The sequence below is a fragment of the Cyprinus carpio genome, chromosome A12, assembly GCF_018340385.1.
Source record: "Cyprinus carpio isolate SPL01 chromosome A12, ASM1834038v1, whole genome shotgun sequence".
Lineage (NCBI taxonomy): Eukaryota > Metazoa > Chordata > Actinopteri > Cypriniformes > Cyprinidae > Cyprinus > Cyprinus carpio.
This window is the reverse complement of record NC_056583.1, coordinates 16,572,815-16,594,985: the sequence shown is the minus strand read 5'-3', so window position 1 is coordinate 16,594,985 and position 22,171 is coordinate 16,572,815. Positions and strand designations below refer to the sequence as shown.

Genomic DNA, 22,171 nt, shown 5'->3' with positions numbered 1-22,171 from the left:
TTATTTTATTTATATACAATGTACATAAACACAAATTGACAAAAAGCTTTACCATTGTTTTGTCTTTTTATTTTCTGTAATTCTTTCACTTTTAGGTTTCTATAATTTGTTACAGTATTGTGTGCGAGTTTTCTTAATTACAGTTCAGTTCGCTTATCTCTGTGTGATCCAGTTGTATTTGGAGTTCGAGTCCAATGATAATAATAAATATGTTGCTTACCTAAAATGTGTGTTTTTTTTTAAATAGCCTACACACATAGTAGTGGTAGTAATAATAATAATAATAATAATAATAATTATTATTATTATTATTATTATTATTATTATTATTATTATTATGTAATGTGGGATAAAATGCATTTCCATTTAAATTGATATAATACAGGTGTATAATATTATTTCTGACTTAAATCACGTTTCATTCTATTCTATTCTATTCTATTCTATTCTATTCTATTCTATTCTATTCTATTCTAGTGTTTGATTAATAAACAGGAAGTTCGCGCAGTATTTTTCGCTATATCTAAAGTGACTCTGTTTCTTTAAATGCACGAGACACTCAGGCTGGAGGAAATGGAAAACCAAGAGTTGGATGGTTTCGCTTTCTCCGTCTACTATACTTGGACTTGAAAGAACAATGAACAAAACTGAGGCTGATCCGACAGAAATGTAAGCTTCAATATAGTAATGTTATGAATACATTTAGCTATGCTGAACTAAATTATCTTTGTTTGGCTAACTGTAACAAACTTTGCGTAGCATTGCTAGACATAGGCTATGTATCGAAGCGTTTACGATATCAATATAACGTTAAATATTTATTACTTCAAACTCTAGGTAGGTAAACCATTGTTATTTTGTGGTTACCATGGTTTAACTATAATAACCAGTGTTTTTTTTTTTTGGGGGGGGGGGGGGGGGTATGGGGGGGGGGGGGGGGGGGGGGTATTTGTAGTAAAATCATGGTTAAGTTTCGTAAGGGAAGTTGCCCTAAGTTTAGGGGGTCCTTTACACTTCCACGAAAAACATTTTAGCTGTAGAACACATTGCATACTATATGTAAGTACCTTAAAATAGACTGGCATCGGTAAATGCTAATGTGATTATATATTTCATTGACAAGTTGTCTTTATGCAGCCGGGGTCAACCTCTCTTTTTTTCCTGCTGTACACGTCATGTCATATAGTCTACTGTATCTTTTCTTCATCAGCTCTAACAGCTTTTATACATAAATACGGAGATTTTATTTATCTCCAGACCATGAATAATAGAACATTTTAAGAAAACATAGTCATTAAATAAAGATTCAGTTCAGACAACATCACAAAGTGAAAGTAAAAGGTAGTTTACGGATGTACTTTACAAGCTTTGAGTAACAGTCAGTCCCCTACTGTTTGAAAGGGACTTTGTGAAAGTGGAAAGGACAACTCTTTAAAGAAATTTACCTCAAAAGTAGGTACACAGTTGTTGTCACCACTGTAAAATCATAGTATACTAATATGGGCTGTCCTACAAACAGTCAATTTTTCAGTTAAAATCAGTTCATTGATGATTCAGGGATGTCATCATCCAGTTCAGCTCTCTTCCAATAGTGTCTGTGCAATCAAGCCGATAATTGCCTGAAATTAAGCATCCCCAACTAAACAAGGCGACAGTGGCAAGGTACCAAAAAATGTTGACAGAAATGGAGAAAAGGGTAGATGGAGAAAATGGAGAAATGGGAAAGGATCTGCCACCCGCAGTTAGTTTTGCGAATTGATATGTTTAGTTGGGCCGTGAAGAAATATAGAGATGAGTATCATCAGCATAAAGCTAACACCATGTTTCTTGATGATATCTCCCAAGGGTAACATGTAAAGCGTGAAAAGCAGAGTACTAAGCCTTGTGGTACTCCATACTGTACTTGTGATTGATATGATACGTCTTCATTCACAGCTACGAATGGATGACAGTCAGATAAGTAAGATTTGAACCATGCCAATGTAATTCCAATAATGCCAACATAATTTTGTAGTCTACGCAAAATAATTTTGTGGTCGATTGTGTCAAACGCAGCACTAAGATCCAGTAGCACTAACAGAGAAATACAACCAGGAAATTGCCTTTTCTAGTATTTTTGACAGAGAAGGGAGAACTGAGATCAGTCTGTCATTAACAAATTCTCTAAGATCAAGTTGTGTTTTTTAATTGGAGGCTTAATAGCCAGTTTGAAGGATTTTGGGACATATCCTAATGACATTGATGAATTAATAATATCTATGACTTCTGGAAGCACCTCTTTTAGTAGTTTATATGGAATAGGGTCTGACATATGTTGTTGGTTTTGATGATTAGACAGGTTTATACAATTCTTCCTCTACTTCCTCTGACAATACTAAGTGTAATTAAGGGGTGGGATAGGGTAACATGTCAAGATAATTATGACTTAGAAAACAGATTTTGTTTCACCCTGTCAAGAATTTCCAGTTCTGTTATTCTGCTTTGTTGGCCTTGTGTTACTGAATAGTAACATCATTGATTCTCGCTCCAGAATGGATAAAGAAACCCTCACTACTGAGATTGAAGAGGAGGAGGGCCAAGAGAACTATGGAGAAGGAGACACAGTAGATGCAAAACCTGACCGCAGATCGAGATTTTTGTTTTTTGGCAGGTGAGACTATTTCTAAATGAATTCATCTAACCATCCATTCATCAATCCATCAATTCCTTAATGCAGTGTGCAAATATCAACCAGAACTATTGACGTAACCTGTTATTTAAGTGAGAAAAATAGTTTCCTTTGTGATTATTTAGTAGGTGTTTAGTTAATTATTTATAATTTACAGTAGTAGTTGAAAGTAGAGCATAAGATGTCAAAATCCATTTTATACACTAGGTGGCGCCACAGTCTTCTTTGTAAATGACGAGGCCAACAAGCCCTAACTCTTGCATCATATATATTTGAATGTGTTCGAATCAATGTGTTTGAAGGTGTTTTGAGATACTCAAAATAACTTTTCATAGCTCTTCAATATAAATCCAATATGAATCCACCTGCATATTTAGAATTATACTAGACTAGTTTCTTTGCCAAAAAAAAAAAAAACACATTTATACTGTATGCAGAGATTAACTGCTCTGTGACCTGTTATTTGGCACTTTTGAGTGTATTTGCTCTTAAACAGGCCTATATGTAAGTCTGTTTTTGTCAGTGCTGTTGTCCTGCGTGACCCTGGTTGAGGGGTTTGAATGGCCCTTTGGAAAGCTCTGGGGGGGTGGGGGTGGGGGGTGGCGTGTGTGCTGACTCAGGTAGCGTGTGCCACCCCAGCCAAGCGGAGCCACCACTCCACTCTTTATAGAGTATAGAGCATGCCGGGATCCTAGCACACACCACACAACACCACACCACAAGGAAAAATCCACCCAAAAGAGTCTAAAATTTGGGAAAGATTCAGCAGATCTAGGGGGAAGAGCAACACGTTTCAATGCAGAGTGGCATAGCATTTAAAGAAGAGTCCAGGTAGGAGAGCACTCAGATGGGAAAGAAGGTAGTAGCGGGGAGTTGATGGGGGGTGGTTGCTGCCCCACATCACATGGGACACCTGTGATTCGCTCCACTGTTCATGTGTGTGAGAGGGAGTGTATAGGTGGGAACCCATTGTTGTGGTTAGCTAACATGATGACTAGGCTCTTCTGGAATAATGGCACATATTGTGCATCCAGTGTCCACTGTGGCCTACTAATCTGGACGGATCCTTTGGAAATGTCACAATGTGGATATGAGACATCTGTGAGAATTTTCCCTCAGGCATGTGGAATATTATATTTGGGACACTGTGAAGTTTTTGAGCAGCTAATATTATGATTGATAAGGGGATTTAATTGTCTTCATGATGCCGGATATCCCAGTTAGCTGCCATTTTCGATTCTCTGACTAGCATGGGATGTATTTTGCTTGATGTTTGATTGTTGTTCTATTTACAGATGAGCTTATGTATTATTTTGATGTGTCCTAATGTCTTTTAGAACACCCTACGTTTTTATAAATATATATTTGGTGAAGTACATGGTGGATGAAGGTTCTGTAATAGATTGGCTATGATTTCTCTGTCTCTCAGTAAGAAGAAGGATGGCAAGTTGCAGGAAAAAGAGCAGTCTTCTGAAAGCCATTACAGGATTGTTTCACCAACATTCCAGTATAAGATGAGCCACCGGCGCATTGGCAAGTGCATCATCATCAACAACAAGAACTTTGATGAAAAGACGGGTGAGTCTTCATCTCCATGTCATCCTATGTTGAACAATCAACTTTGATTTATTGCATTTTGTAGTTCATTGGGGCAATAATATTAAACAATGTTTTGTTATATCGGACTCAACTGATTTTTTTTTTATTATGAGCTTCTACCAGATTCATTATTGGCAAGTAGTTAAAAAAAATCCATCATCCTTTATTTATTTCTTCCATTTACACTGATACATATACTTTTTAAACAAAAACATTATTTTAATAACAAAAAATTTGTTGAAATTGGAATCTTTATGTGGTATAAATAAGATTTGCTGCTCTCATATATAATAATGGAAAAGTAAAAAAAAAAATTTGGTATAAAAACACACTAGTATACCAAACTAATGAGTCAAAAGACAATACTGTATTTAGAACACAACCAAACCTGCTATTCTGTCTTTTCTTACAAACATTTACAATAGTTTCTGCAAAAAAAACAACGTGGACACTAAGGTGACTGACTTTAAAAGTATTATGAAAAATATCAAAAATAAAACTTGAATGTTGAGTCATTTAAAGCTACTAGATTGATGCATTGTTAGACTAAGGCCTCTAACTTTGTGATCTGTGTTTAAGGGATGAATGTACGCAATGGCACAGATCGCGATGCTGGAGAGCTGTTCAAGTGCTTTACAAACTTGGGCTTTGAAGTTACTATCTACAATGACCAGACCTGCAAGAACATGGAGTGGCTACTTAAAAAAGGTGAGTGGCCAAAATATTTATCTCTACCCCAGATCATCAAAATGCCACATCCGGCTTGTAAATTAGGCTTACATAATTGTGCTGGGAAATTGTTTTATGAAAAAAATGAAAAGAAACCATGAAAGTGTCATATATCAGTAAGAGCCAGAAATTTTTTTTTTTTTTTTTTTTTTTTTCAAAAACCGTGTCATGGCACTTTTGCGGAATGTGGTTGAGCTGCCTGATTACTGGAAGATCATCATAACATAAGTTGTTTTGATTGTTGTTCGGTTCCAAAAACAAGTGAACTGCCTAGCTGTGCACTAACTAGGAATCTGCTTTTTAACGTAATATAGCCATCATGAAACCTCACAAGTGACCGTTTTGGATTGCTCTACATAGGCAACAACACAAAAAGCACATGTGCTTTTTTCACGTGTGCTGACTTAATTCATTTTGTCAATTGTCAAATTTATATTTCACTAGTTTCGACTGTAAGCCTCTCTGCTGCCCTCTACTGTTTAGTGGCCCAAATTACTTGTATATAAAGTGTAAAGAGTTTGCAAACCCACTTTCTCCGCACTAAGATAACTAAAACTGGAAGTGTGAAAAAAGTTTTCATTTTTTTTCTCTCACATATTTTCTCTGTATGTGTTTCAGTCTCAGAAGAGGACCACAGTGACCGCTCCTGCTTCGCCTGCATCTTGCTGAGCCACGGTGAGGAGGGCATGATTTACGGCACGGACGGAGCCATGCCCATCAAGAGCATGACCTCGTTCTTCAGAGGAGACATGTGCAAGAGCCTCCTGGGCAAGCCCAAGCTCTTTTTCATCCAGGTAAGAGGAGCAGGGCCACAGGAGGATTTGGGGAGGAGAGAGGAGGATGAGGAAGAAATGATGGAGGAGAAAATGGAGCACCTACATACAACGGTGTCTATTGTTTTAATGCTACTTCAGTCGCACCATACCTGGAGTTAACCTTCTTTTATTGAAGTGCACTTTAGGCGGATATTGACATGGTAGTGTGTTTTTACTGACAGGCTTGTCGGGGTTCAGAGTTTGATGATGGTGTGCAGACAGACTCAGGACCGCCCAATGATATGATAGAGACAGATGCCAGTCCAAGACACAAGATTCCGGTAGAGGCGGACTTCTTGTTTGCTTATTCAACTGTGCCAGGTAATTTTTTACTCTTATATTACGGAAAGTGGAATGCAGGAAATTTAGTCTTAAAGAGCCCCATGAAAAACGTGCCTTTCTCTTGACGTGTCCTCCAGAGCTGCATGCAATAAACTTACAGCATTCCTTGTACAGTCCAATTCATGAACAAGTTCACGTTCTTTTTTTTTTTAGTGAAGCAAAAACTCAGGATGAATTTTTCTATATTTATAACATATATATATATATATATGTGTGTGTGTGTGTGTGTGTGTGTGTGTGTGTGTGTGTGTGTGTGTGTGTGTGTGTGTGTGTATTACTTATACATTACTATTCACACGTTTAGGGTCAGTAAGCTTTTGTTTTTTAAAGAAATTATTAATACTTCTATTCAATAAGAACAGTAAAGTATGGAAAGCTTATTTCCACCACAGAGTTTTCTTTTTTTCCCTCTTTATTTTTTTTTCTCTGAGAGTTTGTCTTACAGTTCTGAATTGTTTTGGTTTCCGCCATGGAATAAAACATTAAAAAGGTATCTGTGACATTTTATCTCACAATTTCTATTTCAAATGAATGCTGTTCTTTAAAAAATGTATCTCCATCAAACAATCCTCACAGTATCCACAAAAATATTAAGCAGCACATGTAGCACATCTTCCCTTGTGCTACTTCTTAATAATAATTATACACAATGATATAATAACAGTTTAATAACTGTTTTTTCTTTTAAAAAGTGAATAGGATTCTTGTGTTTAACTGAAAGAGAATGTGTTTTATATGCAAGCAAAATGGACATTAAAAATGAAATACCCGGATGAATCAGAACTGAATCAATTTCACTCAAATCAAGAGGTTGTGAATTGGAAAACCCATATAGATATGCAGCCCTGAGTGTGACATGTGACACACAGTATTGTAATATTCTTACACATTTGTTCTCACAGGTTACTACTCCTGGAGGAACCCGGGCCGAGGCTCCTGGTTTGTCCAGGCCCTCTGTAACGTTCTTGATGAGTTTGGCAAGCAACTTGAGATTGTGCAGATCCTCACACGGGTCAACTACATGGTGGCCACCAACTTCGAGTCCTGGTCAGAGGACCCCCGTTTTAGCGAGAAGAAACAGATACCTTGTGTAGTGTCCATGTTGACTAAAGAGCTCTACTTCAACTGATCTGAGTAGACCATCCTTACATGCTGTGCCTTTTCTCAGCGCGCACATTTTTCTTGCCAAGAATTTTATAGTGGCACATTTTTGTTATCTTTTAACAGTAAACATTAACCAAATTGTTAACCATTTTTGTCAAGGAGGGAAACCTCAGTCTAATACTTGAGCAAAATATTTTTACATAAATGTAAGTAGCATTTTTAAGCGGTGCACATTTCAGGATGGCAGGCAGGAAAGACACATCAGGTGTACAAAGACTGACCACTGACTGACTGAACGACTGACTTCACTCAACCAAGCAGTCACAACATTCAGGGATGATTCCAGCTGGAAGTTTGTGTGTGAAAGCTATTTTTTACGTTATGCTGGACATAAGAACACTGAAAGGTCTTCCTTCATCCTACTTCCTGTTTGAGTTCACTACCTTTTCAGAGAATGTTCTCAGAGTATTCCAGGGAATAGTGATGTCACATATTATTTGATCTTTGTCCACTGGCATTGTCAGATATCCATGTTGCTTTGCCAACTCTGAAAGTTTTGAAAACCACTTTTACGTTACTAAATAAAACCCTTTATTGATCTTAATTAAAAAATTTGTTAAAAAAATAGTGCTTGACATCAAATACCACACAAAATCTTTGCTGTTGTTCTGTTTTTATATTAGAAACAACTAAATCATAAACTCTAAGCATATAAATGGTCATTTGTAATATTTTAGTTTGGGTTGGTTTGGTTATTCCAGAATGCTCTTCAGAGGAGGTCAAAAATGGAGTGGCAAATAGTGAAGTAATGCTGACACCTTTTAAAAGCTTTTCATTCATCCCTCGCTGGTTAGTTTGCATTCACTGAAAAACTGAAATAAGATCAGCATTCATCCCGTGTATTTTGAACAAACTGTAGCTTTTAAGTCTTCATGCAGTGTTTACTGATGTTTTGTACTGAATCCGTCTATAATCTACAGAGGCAGCTATTGTTTTACTGGTGACCATTTTAACCATTTATCACCCATCTGAACAAAAGTGCTGTTTCAACCTTGATGGAAGGTTCTTATGTTGTTCAGAGCTTGTTGTCTTCGGTTTTGTCCCAACAGTTTTTCCTTTCCTTTCAGTTCTTTCTGTATTTTTCATTCTCATTCATCCAGATCACACACTGAATCTGCCAACCTATGCACCATCCGACCTCCACAAATGAAAGGCCCTCTTTTCTTTATGCATGGATTATTAGTGAAGTGCTCCAACTATACTGTAGGAAGTGCCAGCTCCACTTGTTTTGAAATGGAAAACTATTTTTATTTTTAATTTTATAATACATTGTTTTTAAATTCAAAAGCTTTATGGTGCTAACAGGAATGTTAATTGCTAGAAAAAAATGTTAACTAGTAAATAAATAATATTTTTTTTTTTCACAAATGCCCTGAAAAAAAATTGTTTACATTGTGTCAACATTAGTGTTTAAAGTGGGGCTGATTTTCGTTTAAATTACTTTAATTCAAATGAATGACTTTGTAAGCCTTATTTTATTGTATTAAAAGACTTTATTGAAATCTGTCTTCTTTTTTTATTAATTCTTCAAAGTAGTTATACTTCAGAAGTTTAGAGTTGTACATATTTTTTTAAAATACAATTTTAAATAACTTTTATATTTAAATATATATTAAAGTGTAATTTATTCCTGTTATGGAAAAGCTGTAATTTCAGGAGCCATTCTTCAGAAATCATTATAATATGCTGATTTGGTGCTCAAGAAATAATTCTTATTTCTGCTGATATAATTTATTCGTGACTCTTGAAATAGTAATCTTGTGTAACATTATGAATATATTTACTGTCACTTTTGAAGATGCCAATGTGCTCAAAAGTTTTCCCTCTTACATGGGTGAGCTTTTGGGGAACGCCATTGTATCAGGCCGTGTAGTCACCATTGAAATACTCAACACACTGGGACGTTGAGCCCCGGCCCAGCCAGCAGTCCTCCTATCGGCCCGTCCTGGGGATGTTGGGGTATGTGAGCCCTAGTTCCCAGTATGTCTTACCAGCTACCTGTATCTCCCAGTAGTTGCGAACATCTGTGAAACAATTCTGGCTAATCACATTCAGGGTGGTGTCAAATTGAGAGTGGTTTTCAGAAACATCCTTCCAGGTATCGGTGTAAGTGACTGAGTCACCCTCAAGGGAAATAATAAGTTCTGGGCAGTGTCAGGATGTGTCAGAACAACTTCTTGGCCGTCTGAAAAATGGAAAGTGCCAAAGACATCGTAAAATTAGAAACTATATTTAGAAACAAATTTGCTGTGAGCTGTACATACTAAAAGTGCTAGAGATATTTTCATGTAAAAATGTGAAGATCCTCAGCTTTAAAAGAGTTTCTTGGTGACATGAACCTGAAAGCGTATTAACAGCGGCAGGTTGATGGTTAAGCCAAGCAGCTGTTCATTATTAAACTCATTCATCTGTATTAACTCTGGATCTGTCTTTTTCAGAGTCTCCATTAGCCTATAAACAAGGAAGAATATGTGAAGATAAATGCTAATGCTGTACAAGAAGGAAGGACTGTGGTGCGTAAACTTCAGATCGCATGCTCGATTAAATGCTTGGCGGAGTTTACTGAACTATTTTCCCGTCTCACAAATGAAAACATGCATTTTTTCAAAACACGTAACCCACTTAAATGAAAAATGGGATAGAAACCAAGTTCCCAAAAGTGCAACCCTACTTACCTTTCCTCCATCTCTGACATCTGCAAGTAAAAGAGATAGAGAAATCATGGTTTAAAAAGCTTTTTATAAAACATTTCCACACTGCAAATGCAATTTGCAGCTGATATTGATATTGTGCTTAAGATAATAATTAAATATATTTAGCCTACTATATTTTTATTAATTTATTTACATTTTTATAAAATTTGTATTGTTATTCTGCTTTCTGCTTTTTAACAGTATGAAAAAATATACATAGTTTTGTGGAATAAAAATTCAGTTCATGACTTCAATACAACGACAATACAAAGGCTAATTATTTAATTATCTTTTCATTTTTACTTTTTATTATCATTGAGATGAATTGAGTAAAAAAAAAATTATGATTTGCTGAATTAATATTTCTTAATATCGTCAATGTTGAAAATGGCTGCTAAATAATTTTGTGTAAAACCATGTTTAATGAACAGCATTTGGTTGAAATAGAAATCTTTTGTAACAATGTAAAAGTGTTTACTGTCACTTTTGATCCTTTTAATGGATACTTACATAGAAGTATTAATTGTTTTTTTTTGTTTGTTTTTTTTAATAACAACTTGGTGAACACAAAACTGTTCAAACCTTCAAGCATTTTGTAACTACCTCAGCATTAATATCTGAATTTTTGCTACTATAGGACACCATTCCGGACTAAAAATGCACCTTTGAGCTATATACTATACGTATTGCATGTTCTTATTTGATTTCACATAAGTATTATAGTATAATACTTTATATTATACTATACTATACTTAATGCCAAAGTTGTTCCTGTGCCCTGGGAAGTATTTGAGTTGTCTGACTAGGGTCTAGAGTATATTGTGTCCAAAAAGAGAAAGGAAGCAGCACTTGTAGCCAACGAAAGCCTCTATTTATATCACCCTCTCACATGGAAGTCTTATAAAAGCTTTGCATGTGTCGCAACACCTTACATTTGGATGTTTAAATCAAGATGTCCAGTTTAACCATTGGGGAAAAATTGGACAGGGTCTTCATCTACAGTTAGTCTGCATGTGCTGGGATGAATTCCAGTTCAGAAACACTTATGGAGCAGGTAGCACCAATTATAGGCCTTAGCCATGACCCTGTTAGCCCTTGAAATTACTGGTACAAATTCTATGAATGATGTACGAGTAGGAACGCCTGGACTAAGGCCTGTGCCAAACCACCTGCAGCTGCCGCCTGTCTTTCTACAGCCCTACCCGACTATCCTAACACATCATGTGCAACTTCCCGTCACAGTGCCACTGAGCAACAATTATTCAGCCTTAAGTCATTCGATGCGCAGGTGTGTGTAGGAACTGACGCAAGTCCGGGATGTCTTGTTGATTGATACAGTACATTTTAAACATGGCTGGAAATTAGGGCAGGGCTTTTTACACTAAGCAAGTGTAAGGTAACTGCCAAGTTTCTTTGAAGCCGACTTCTGGAATGTAGATAAACTTTTGTTTGATTTTCACCCTTGCATAAATGATGCAAATGAAACTGACACTTCTGTTCATAGATGTGTGAAACTGATTATAGACTGACATCTTGATCATAACACGCATGTCATGCTTTCATTTAGCTGATACTTTGTAATGACTTTACAATTTTTCTTTACACAAGTAAACAGTATTCTGAGAGGTTTTTGAAGAGTGCCACACTCCACAAATAACGCGAAAAGTACATGTGTTCTGTGTAAACAGCTCCTATACAGCTTTTCTCACAGTATACAGATGTATATGAATATATTTGTGAGGAAATAAAAAAAAACATAAAAACATTAATGTTAATTTCCTCAAAAAGTGAAACTCTATAGCTCTATTTAAACATTGCTCTGTTTGTTTGAAATTCCCGACTAGCTCCACACATCAACTTTGGCTCAACCAATGGATTTATTTCAGGGCGGGGCTTTCTGTTTTTATAACCAATGGCAGATGGGAGGGGTTCTGTTCAGTGGTGGCAGAAATGACTTCACCTTCAAAGTCAGAATAAAATAGTCTGGCACTGCATCTGTGGCAACATGAATAATGATATATTACAGAGATAATATAGTCTCACATTATAGAAACATTAAGTACAAAATTTGGGTTTAAAGTTAACAAGTACTTCTTGACAAGTTTTTCTTGTTTGAGTACATAACAAATATTTCTCAAATCGCCACCTTCTTTGTGACATCACTTCTAAGGTTTTTCATGGTGTAAACTTCCTCATACATTTTAATCACATTTTGTGTTCTCACAGACAGGGAGCATCTATATCAGGTACAGAAACCATAATAGAATAATAATATTACGATTATACTTTTTAAATTAAAACAGCATACACTACTTGTATATTTCTGATTGCTGCATTAGAAAGTGTGCTGTCTGATTTATATTATGTATGGCAGCATCAACGATTGCAAATTAGATGATAAGTCACCATTTAGTATATATTTATTAACATATCATTTGAATAAATATTTCAAACAAAACTATATTTAGGTCGGTTGTCAGTGTAAGGAATTGTTTTCTGTCTTTTTTTTTTTTCTTGTTTGTGCACAGTACACAATAGTATCAATTGTTCAGCTAACAGACAATTATATTTCTGATGATTGCTGATATTTTAAAGAAGTGTACATTATGTCCAAACATAGATCACACTATGTGCACCAGTGTAATTGTACCATTTAAGAGCACCTTGAATTTCAAGACTTTGGCACTTGAAATCATTCATTATGCTGAATATGCTGAAGTAACAACAGCTTATTCTGTTCTCAGGCTCACACGGACAGCATTCCATTACTCACCAAGACCGAAAAATGGCAGGTGTGTTCTTCAAAGCACTGTGATCTTATGATGTTCTTAAACTTAACACATGGCTTCGTTTTGGATAGATTCTTTGTCTCTGCAGATAATAACTCTGCATTTTTTATACATGCAGCCGAGGAACAAATGTGTTCTGGATATCTTTACAAATCTCCCCCGGAGAATCAATTCAAGTCCCAGGTATGTTTCTCTGGAAGAGAAGAACGGGTGGTTATATCAGTACATCAGTGAGACTAACTTTGCTAATTTCTCTCATTCTGTATTTGTTTCCTTTCCTTTTTTGCAGAATTCATGGAAAAGGAGGTTTTTTGTTCTTCTAAAGTACAGAGACAACTCATGTCAACTTAAGTACTACAAAAACGAAGAGAAGAACAAACCACTGGGAGACATTGACTTGTCTAAGTATGTCCAATAAATGCACTCTGCATCATTTATAACTATTCAGGCTGCCTGTATCATATCATTAAACCCCAAAAATCTGTCAAGTGTCAAGCAACCTCCCACAGTACCTTAGCAACAATCTATCTTATCTATTCAACATCATAGTTCGTCTAGACAAACTTTTCTTCTATAATAAGTATTGCACAGTGAGTCAGTGTTTTTCTGTCTGTTCTTTAGGATCACATATATGTCTTTGTCCCCCGAGATGCATGATATGTGGAAATGGATTCAAAAGAACTTCAGATGTTCTTTGTCATGTGTGATGTTTATTAAAGTACTAGAAAGAGACTACTTCCTTATAGGAGAAAACAGGTTTGTCCATGTGTTAGCCTTGTTTAGGGCAATGATTTATTGTTGTTTTTTTTCATGGCATAAATTGAGTGGAAATATTTTAGAAATATGCATACATTCTAAATATAAATAAGAAAATCAATGTTTTTTTTATTTTTTTTTTACTTTTTAAAAAAGCTGCATAGTCAAGATATGATTCAAATATACATTTAAATAGTCTCTGAAAGATGCAATGTAATATATTTGTGCAGTTGGGAGATGGACAAATGGTTCACTGCTTTATTTGACATCTTGAATAATCGTCCACACAGACTGTTGGATCCCAAGGTAATGATTTGACATTTTTGACTTGGAAATGTGTCTAACGCATTTCATGCACAAATGTGTATTTTACACAAATAATTTCTTTAATCTGAATCATCTTAATTAAACATGTGCCACACAGACATTTGGGTCAAAGAGACACATGGGTGAACCCCTGCAATCAGAAAATGACAATAAGAAGGTATGTTGGCACATGGAACCGACTGCTAAAAACAGGTCTGGTTTGTGTTGCCTACAGGTAATACAGGTTTTATGATCTTTAATGATGCCCGTCTTTTGTACTTTATTTATTGGCCAATGCAAAGTTTCCCAAATATTTTTCAGAATATTTTTATCACCCAAGGAGATTGACAGTTTAGTCCTAATTAACTGTGATTTAAAACAATAATTAGCTCTTATAATTGCTCCATTAAACGTTTTTGCAACCCTTACTGATTATATCAACTAACTAAAAACAATCTGCCTATTGTCTGGAGAGAGAGAGAGAGAGAGAGAGAGAGAGAGAGAGAGAGAGAGAGAGAGAGAGAGAGAGAAAACAAACAGGTTTGCTAGTTTTAGAAACATTGCTTGTTGATACTGTAATGAGATTCATTTAACCCTTTACTGTCAGAGTTATTGTAACAAAACCAGTTCAATCCCTTTGACATATTTTTTTTATTATTGGACTTCATTTGTAGTTGTGCAATAATAAGACAAGAAAATAATATCATCATCTATATTGTGCCAATGACAGAAAACTGAGTGGGGTCAAACAAAATATGTTACACATGAGCTGCCATCATCTGTGACCCATGAGCCCATCTATGTTTCTCCGATAAAACTGAAGAGTAAGGTAGATAGATGCAAATAACACAAGAGGAAGTATACACTTTAAAACATAAACATACTTTACTAATATTTTCACTCTCTTTTTGATTATGGGAGACTGAAATAACAGAAATAAATCATGAAGATAACAACACAGATGAACTGTCAGAATGAATAACAACTCAGGCTTCATCCTCAACTGTCACAACAGACCAACAGCCTTGAAACAAGACTGAATTTAATGTATATTTGTTGTGTTGTTTAATTTTTTTTACAGTTCAAGTAATATGCTGAATTAATTTCCAAATAAATGTAAAGTTGAACATGATTCTTTCTATGCTAATCATACAGTTTGTTTCACTGACTTGCACTAAAGCAAAGCAAAATTATTCATGTTTTCACAATAACACTGCACTGGACACCTCAGTTGAAAGTAATAATGAGATGAACGGCTAAAGTTGGATTAATTTACTGATAGCAAAAATTCACATCATTTACAAAAAAAAAAAAAAAAATACATTTACTGATTAAAGCAAATGACCACAAGACATTAATTTCAGAACAAGCTCATTTTCAAAGAGACCAGAACAATGCAGAACATTTTGTGGCATATGTAAATATATACTTAATATACATTTAAAAATTACATTGGAAACAAATGTATGTTTTTATAAATGTCCTTAATGTGAAAAGCAAATAAAATATAACTATATTATCTGTTTTAATGTGCACATTGGATTAAAATAGATTGCATGTTTTAATCAAATATTAAAATATATTCTGTGTTCTTTCAGTGTCATTTTGTCTTTTAATACAATTTTTCTGGTATCAGTTTTATTGACATCTAGTGTATGTTCTCTAGCAAAGAGTCCCAAAACTCGCTGACATCTTATATATCTTGATATCCTAAAATATCTGTTTTTATTAATTTATTTGTTTATTCCGCAAACAAATTAAGTATTAGATTTCTTTGTGTATTTTATATGATAAAAGGGGTTTCTTTTGATTAAAATGCTTCCAATATGTATGTACAATTTGTCCTCAGATCAGTTTATCTGTAGAATGTATCTGTATTTGTGCATTCTGTACATAGCACAGATTAGATAAATCAGTGCCAGGTCAGAAGTTTGTATGTATTTTTAGGCCAGGAACAAGAAAGTGCAACAACAAAAAACATTCTCACACACCAATTATATACAACTCCTCAGTGACATCATTTAGCAGGGAAGTTCAATATTACATGCTCAGGCCCCCTAAACAGGACTCCTAATAAAAATCTAGATTTCTTTTTATGTTTTACTTTCATTAAAAGTATCATCTTATCATAATTGTCCATATCAGATCATTAGTTAAAGTTCATGCAAATACTTACAAATGTTGTGGCATTTCATTTATTTATTTTATTTAGTTACATATACAGTTTTTAATTAGACTGCCACACATTTATTTAACCCTTTGAGACACACATTAAATAAGTAAGGGATAACTGTCGATGGGTCGTTGAATTATTAGAAAAACAATGCACAACCGAGGTGGTGATTGCGTCGTGGCCGTTACACTTCGGTTGTGGATTATTTTTCTAATAATTCAACAGCCCAGAGTCAATTGTGAGTAGGATTATTTCCTCCACATTTCATCCAACACCTCTTTTGCTAGTTCCAAAACATCATTTTAAAGCTGGTAATGGAGGCTTGAGCCGTTGATAGCATTAGAATGCAGTTATTAATGAAGTTATTAGAAATACAGCGAGAGAGACACAGAAAAAGAGAGAGAGAGAGAGAGAGAGAGAGAGAGAGAGAGAGAGAGAGAGAGTTTGTGTGAATTAGGCTACCTCTGTGCATCCCTCAACAGTGTTTTGCAGCAGCGTCTCTAAATAGCGCTGTTATTACCTCGCTAGTGAGAAATGTCATGTGTATTTAATTTCGGAAAATCATCTGTCATGTTGTTGTTTTTGTTAGTCCTGTTATTACAGTTAACTATGTGAAGTGATATGGAACTGTAATGCGGTCAAGAGAGCTGCCTGGAACTACGTTCAACGTGTGTTCCCTGAAAATAATTGCACACTGCAGATCGTTCGTCAGCCAATCAGATTCAAGCATTCAACGGCCATTGAATAACAAATTATAAAACCACCTGAAGACTCCCAACACCACCTCACCCTGCCAAGAGCATGTTACACTTGGAAAAAAAATCCAGGAAAAAGTAAAGATCTGAAATCAATCAGGATTTCCCCCAACAATCCCCGGCAGCACACAGGAAAAGAAAGAATTATTTTTTGGGCACAGTAACTTATTTAAGTCACCTTTTGCATTCCTTTCCTAAGGGGAACCTAGAGCTTGTAACTGCATACATAACTATAATAAACTCTTGAATCTTGAAATTTTCCCATTTATTGCATTATGTACAGGAAACAGTCTCTTACACCATACAATGAAATTCTTATACTGTGAATCCTCTCAGCAGCTTCTCTCATAAGTTAAGGACATAAGAATAAAACACAATACATAAATGAAACAATTACAGGATTACTGATGCAAGAAACAAAAGTGTTGCATGTATAAAGTGCACAGATGCAATGTAAACAAGGAAGACATGCATGTGCAAAGACCTGTAGAGGTAGATATAGTCCAAGTACTTGCAAATGGAAGGGTGCGTGTGTGTGTGTGTGTGTGTGTGTGTGTGTGTGTGTGTGTGTGTGTGTGTGTGTGTGTGTGTGTGCGCGCAAAATATGCCGAGGTAGTCTGTAGTCTCTGATGTTATTTGCATTATTATGTTCCAGATAGCGTATAAGACTATGATTTTATATACATGTTTCAGTCACCGCTTACTGCATGTGCTTCAGAAGCTACATTTATTTTTGTAGTATCGACTTTACCACAATACCACAATGCCATGAACACATTTGTCTGGTAGTTTCCACAAACAAATAACAGACACAATCAGAGGGGAGGGATCCTAAACCTGAGCTCACGTATAACAAGAAACTCCTCCTTTTACCAGAATAACACTCTGAAAGAGACAAAAGGCCTCCAGCTTCCTCCTAAACTGCCATCATAACATACACCTTGTGAGAGCTGAATAACTCATCAGAGGACATTATTTTTACCGTGACACAAGGTAAAGCAATAATATTATAGAATATTGATGATTCTGCTTGTTGAGGTTTAAAGAAATGTGAGTTTAAAACATTCATAAAGACATCATGCAATGTTATTATATAAAATATTATTATATATTTGAAATATGTTTTATAAATCACTGTAGTTTACTTCTGTAAATCAGACATATTACAGTGGCTTAGAGAATAACTTAAAACATTTCACATCTATTTTAGAGCTAAAGCAACAACATCAGAATGTCCAACAAAAAGAAACCAAGTAAGTATAAAAAATCTCTTTAAAAAAAAGAGATAATCAAGGAAGACATTTAACAACTCAAATTAAACTGAGCAGCATCAATGAGTTTAAAGTTGTTTTAATTATGTTTCTGCAGCAGCAACTTCAACATTTTTCAGTGAACCAGCAATGGTGGAGGAACTGTATACTGGATACCTGCTGAAGTCCCCCGCTCAACCAGCCCTGACTAAAAACATTGTACGTCTTGTATTGCATTTCAGCCTGAAACCAAAATATCTGCAGTCTGTCAAAGACAGTTCCTCTGTTTGTGAAACTTAGCAGTTTTATATATTTGTCACAGAAATCATGGAAGCGCCGTTGCTTTGTGCTCTCCAAAACGCGTGAAGACTTCTACCAGCTGACATATGATGCAAACAACGAAACAAAAGAGATAGACCTTTCTAAGTAAGAAAAAGACTGACAAATTAATAATTAAATAAATTAAGCATTTTCACACTATACTGAGAACGTCTTTCTGTTTTAAAGGATCAGCCTGCTGTTTATTGGCCCTGAGGCACATCAGAAGTGGGACTGGATCCAGAAAAACTTCAAGTGCTCTCCATCCTCTGTGTTGTTCTTGAAAGTGGAAGACGACACACTAAAACACTCTAGAGACTATTTCCTAATTGGAGAAAACAGGTTTGCCACAATCATTTAGAACATATTTCTCATTGCTATCACTACACAGTTCCATGAAAGCCAGCATGACACAGGCAGAAAAAATTAATAAATAAATAAAATGTCCATGTCTATTGAAGTCATGTATATGTTAGTAATGTAGCTTATACAGTAGTCAATCTACACATTAAAAACTGATCCTTCAGAGTCAGTCAACAAAGCTTTATCAGCATGACTAAGTATTTAGTATATTGCCAAAGCATAAAAAATAAAAAAACATTGTAAGTACATTAAAATAAAAATTATCTTTTGTGGTTAATCTTATCACATTTATTTAGAAATTAATTCAACTTGTCCTGAGCTGTAAATAAAATAAAGTAAAATATTGATTTCATGGAGTCGCTTAATCACTCTGCTTTTTAAATGAGTTATATATACTGGAAATATAATTCTAGAAATATTTTATTTAAAAAAAAATTCATTTTAAAACACCTGATGCAGTTTTTCATTAGTGTAAAATGTTTTCTGGTGTTTTCAGTGATGATGTTGATGGTTGGCTCAATGCCATAGTCAAGGTAATGAAGACACAGAGATCACGAAATACCCTTCAGGTAAACATTAAAATATCTCTCTCTTCATATGTATGCATATATAAACTACCTGTCAAAGGTTTGGATATGCCTACTGATTTTTTTATATTACCGTTTCCAGAATAATGAATAACAAAAGGAAATATGGCAATTATGTAGTGATAAAAATATCACAAAATTTTTTAAATATTACTTTAAATTATTATTTTTTTTTTTTATTTGTTTAGAAATGTACATCTTGACAATTATATTTATCTACAAATTATATGCAAGCATTTTTAAGCTTGCTCACATGCTTTACTTTTTTCTACAGGACAACAGATTTAGATCAGCATCTGAACCTGTGAAGAGTTTGGAACCAAAGGTTGAGGATCAGCCTGATGACAGACGGTCAGCACCTGAATTAATGTTAACTTACCCATCACCGTACAGCCATTATGACTATCCTCGCAAACTCAGCGAACCTCAAGTACCAGTAACTCTCAAGGTTTTACACATTTACACACAGTTTCTTAAACATACAATATGCACATAATTGCTCTTAAACTTCTGCCTGAAAAAATAAAACTCAAACCTCTGTCTGGCAGAATCCAGTTATTGAACATAAAGATGAGAAGGATGAGATGCAGGATGAATCTGCAGAGGACAGCAGTGAATACATGTGCATGGCATCATTGTAAGTGTTTAAGGGTACTTTTCCCCTTAACTGGCCCAGTGGAATGTAACCATACTCTGTTAATAAAATAAAAAAATTGAGAGTTTAATTTACATTTTTTATTCATTTCTTTTTCTGTGGTCTTTTCTGATTAGGCAAAAAGCTTTGGATGTTGACCAAGAAAAGGCGGACACTATATGCATGCAGAAAAAGTAATTTTGAATTCTTGATTCACTATGTACCTCATTCTCTATTGTTTCAGTAGTGTGAGATTTTATTTACTCAGTGTATGTTGCCATTTGATACATTGTAATGTGTTCACTAGGTTCAATATTTTTGGTTGTCTTCTTTCAGCACTTCCATTAATGGTCACGAGTCCTCTGTGTGCAATGGTGCAGTCAACCAGGATGAGGACAATGAAAATAAATGGTAAAGTTGGACTTGAATGCATTTTTTGGAAGAGCTACCATTGCATTTTTCTGCTGAATCCACCTGAATCACGTCAAAATTTTTATTAGTGCATTATGCTAAAAAGAGCTATAAAATAGAAATAGTGCATTATGCATAAAATGCATATTTCTATTCTGCAGTGAAACAAACACACATGTTGAGAAGGAGATCTGCGTTAGTCAAAGTGATCTGAAAAACAGTCTGATCTTGACTCAGGAGGAGGGAAAACCATGGTATAACTCTCACTGATAATTAATTACAGTTATTAGTTTAATATGTATCCTATTCTGAAAACATTAACATGAGTACAAATGAACAACTTACATTGTGTTATGTTTCTCATTGTTGTGTGTTCATCTTTTTCTCTCCAGTGTCTCTGACTGTCAGATGATTCAGAACGTAAGTCTCTTCCATAAGGGGGATCAGATCCTGGCCTTCAATGACCTGCTTATAGACACAGTAGAAGAGATACAGATGTACTTAAGAAGACTAAGCAAGGATGAGGTAAGATGATAAATCACAGTAAAATAATGTTTTTTTGTTGTTGTTGTTGTTGTTGTTGTTTGTTTGTTTTTTGTCACTACTTTAAGAGAGCTATTATTAATGCTACTGAAATTACATCAGGTAAAACTCACTATCCGGCGGCTTATAGGATCCCAGCCTCTGCACTCTTAACCCTGCCAAACATAATGAGGATATAAAACAAAATCACATGTGAATTCAGCACCATCAAGATATTAGAAATACAGGTGGAAAACAAGGTGTTAATGAAGAACAGAAGAGACAGTCAGTTTATCTAAAGTAACATGTCCTCTTTTGACTGTACATGTAAACATGTAAAACATGTATTATTAATCATGTAAACATGTAAAATAATGTGAATGTTAGATTCTCTGACCTTAAAATGTCACTGAGTGAAAGAAATTAGTAAGATTTAGACTGTATACATGAAACTGTGAGTGGTAGTGGGTAAATTAGTTCACATCTGTCAATGTGAAGAAAAGAGTCAAGTATTACTTTATAATAAGTATGAAGGTTAATTCCCATTGAAAAATGCACAGTTCAAAACTGTTCATGTATTTTATTTTAACCTCTTTAAAGATGCACTTTTTTAACAATCAAAGGTACTTTATATACTGTGTATATACAACATTCCTGTGATTGTCTATTTTGTTTTGCAAAAATGTAACCAATTATGTATTGCTCCTAGTCACTATGATTTGATTAAAATGTTTCAGTCACTCTTTAGATTGCTGATTACTGAATATCATCTAGCCTATGTAATTTATACATGAATTATTCTGTAGAAAAACACATATTTGCACACTGTTACAATGTGAAGTATTATTAAACTTTTGAAACACTTTTTTTTTTGGAATTATTTCTTAACTATGCATATATATATATATATATATATATATATATATATATATATATATATATATATATATATATTTATATATATATATATGTCATTAGATATTACTTTTACAGACATGTACTAAATTTTGCTATTAATATGACTATTTTAAAAAGAGTTTAAAAAATAGTCTATATATAAATTGATTATTTTTAAATAGTCTCTGAAAGATGCAATGTAACATATTTGTGCAGTTGGATAAAATGAGATGGACAAATGGCTCACTGCTTTATTTGACATCTTAAATAATCGTCCACATAGACTATTGGATCCCAAGTTAATGTTTTGACATTTCTTACTTGAAACCATGTCTCATGCATTTCATGCACAAGTGTGCAAGGTATACAATTAATTTCACGCTGAATCATCTGAACTAAA

The 22,171-nt window shown here is 34.7% G+C and overlaps 2 protein-coding genes and 1 pseudogene across 2 annotated transcripts; 2 read left to right on the top strand and 1 right to left on the bottom strand.

Annotated features, from left to right (window-relative positions):
- The first annotated feature begins 542 nt into the window (after nt 1-542).
- Nucleotides 543-8,819, top strand: LOC109099719 (caspase-7-like). The gene is made up of 7 exons (XM_019113245.2): nt 543-669; nt 2,531-2,650; nt 4,098-4,246; nt 4,847-4,975; nt 5,615-5,790; nt 5,994-6,132; nt 7,056-8,819. Exons 1-7 carry the CDS (start codon nt 593-595, stop codon nt 7,280-7,282), a joined length of 1,017 nt encoding a protein of 338 aa, XP_018968790.1. The 5' UTR covers nt 543-592; the 3' UTR covers nt 7,283-8,819.
- A 229-nt stretch (nt 8,820-9,048) lies between these two features.
- LOC122147056 lies at nt 9,049-12,189 on the bottom strand (annotated as a pseudogene).
- LOC109099971 (pleckstrin homology domain-containing family S member 1-like) lies at nt 12,116-21,731 on the top strand. The gene is made up of 21 exons (XM_042768070.1): nt 12,116-12,256; nt 12,755-12,802; nt 12,888-12,982; nt 13,089-13,204; nt 13,421-13,555; nt 13,786-13,861; nt 13,980-14,039; nt 14,592-14,690; nt 14,783-14,833; nt 18,006-18,042; nt 18,158-18,258; nt 18,362-18,465; nt 18,547-18,699; nt 19,217-19,289; nt 19,582-19,755; nt 19,856-19,944; nt 20,079-20,135; nt 20,278-20,352; nt 20,514-20,606; nt 20,745-20,877; nt 20,998-21,731. The coding sequence occupies exons 2-21, from the start codon at nt 12,796-12,798 to the stop codon at nt 21,046-21,048; spliced, it is 1,779 nt and encodes a 592-aa protein (XP_042624004.1). The 5' UTR covers nt 12,116-12,256; nt 12,755-12,795; the 3' UTR covers nt 21,049-21,731.
- Nucleotides 21,732-22,171: the final 440 nt, after the last annotated feature.

Coding starts and splice junctions, on each gene's coding strand:
- LOC109099719 (XM_019113245.2), top strand. CDS start 593: ATGGTTTCGCTTTCTCCGTCTACTATACTTGGACTTGAAAGAACAATG. Junction 2,651..4,097: donor AGATTTTTGTTTTTTGGCAG/GTGAGACTATTT, acceptor TCTGTCTCTCAG/TAAGAAGAAGGATGGCAAGT. Junction 4,247..4,846: donor GAACTTTGATGAAAAGACGG/GTGAGTCTTCAT, acceptor TCTGTGTTTAAG/GGATGAATGTACGCAATGGC.
- LOC109099971 (XM_042768070.1), top strand. Junction 20,353..20,513: donor GAGGACAATGAAAATAAATG/GTAAAGTTGGAC, acceptor TCTATTCTGCAG/TGAAACAAACACACATGTTG. Junction 20,607..20,744: donor CAGGAGGAGGGAAAACCATG/GTATAACTCTCA, acceptor TTTTCTCTCCAG/TGTCTCTGACTGTCAGATGA.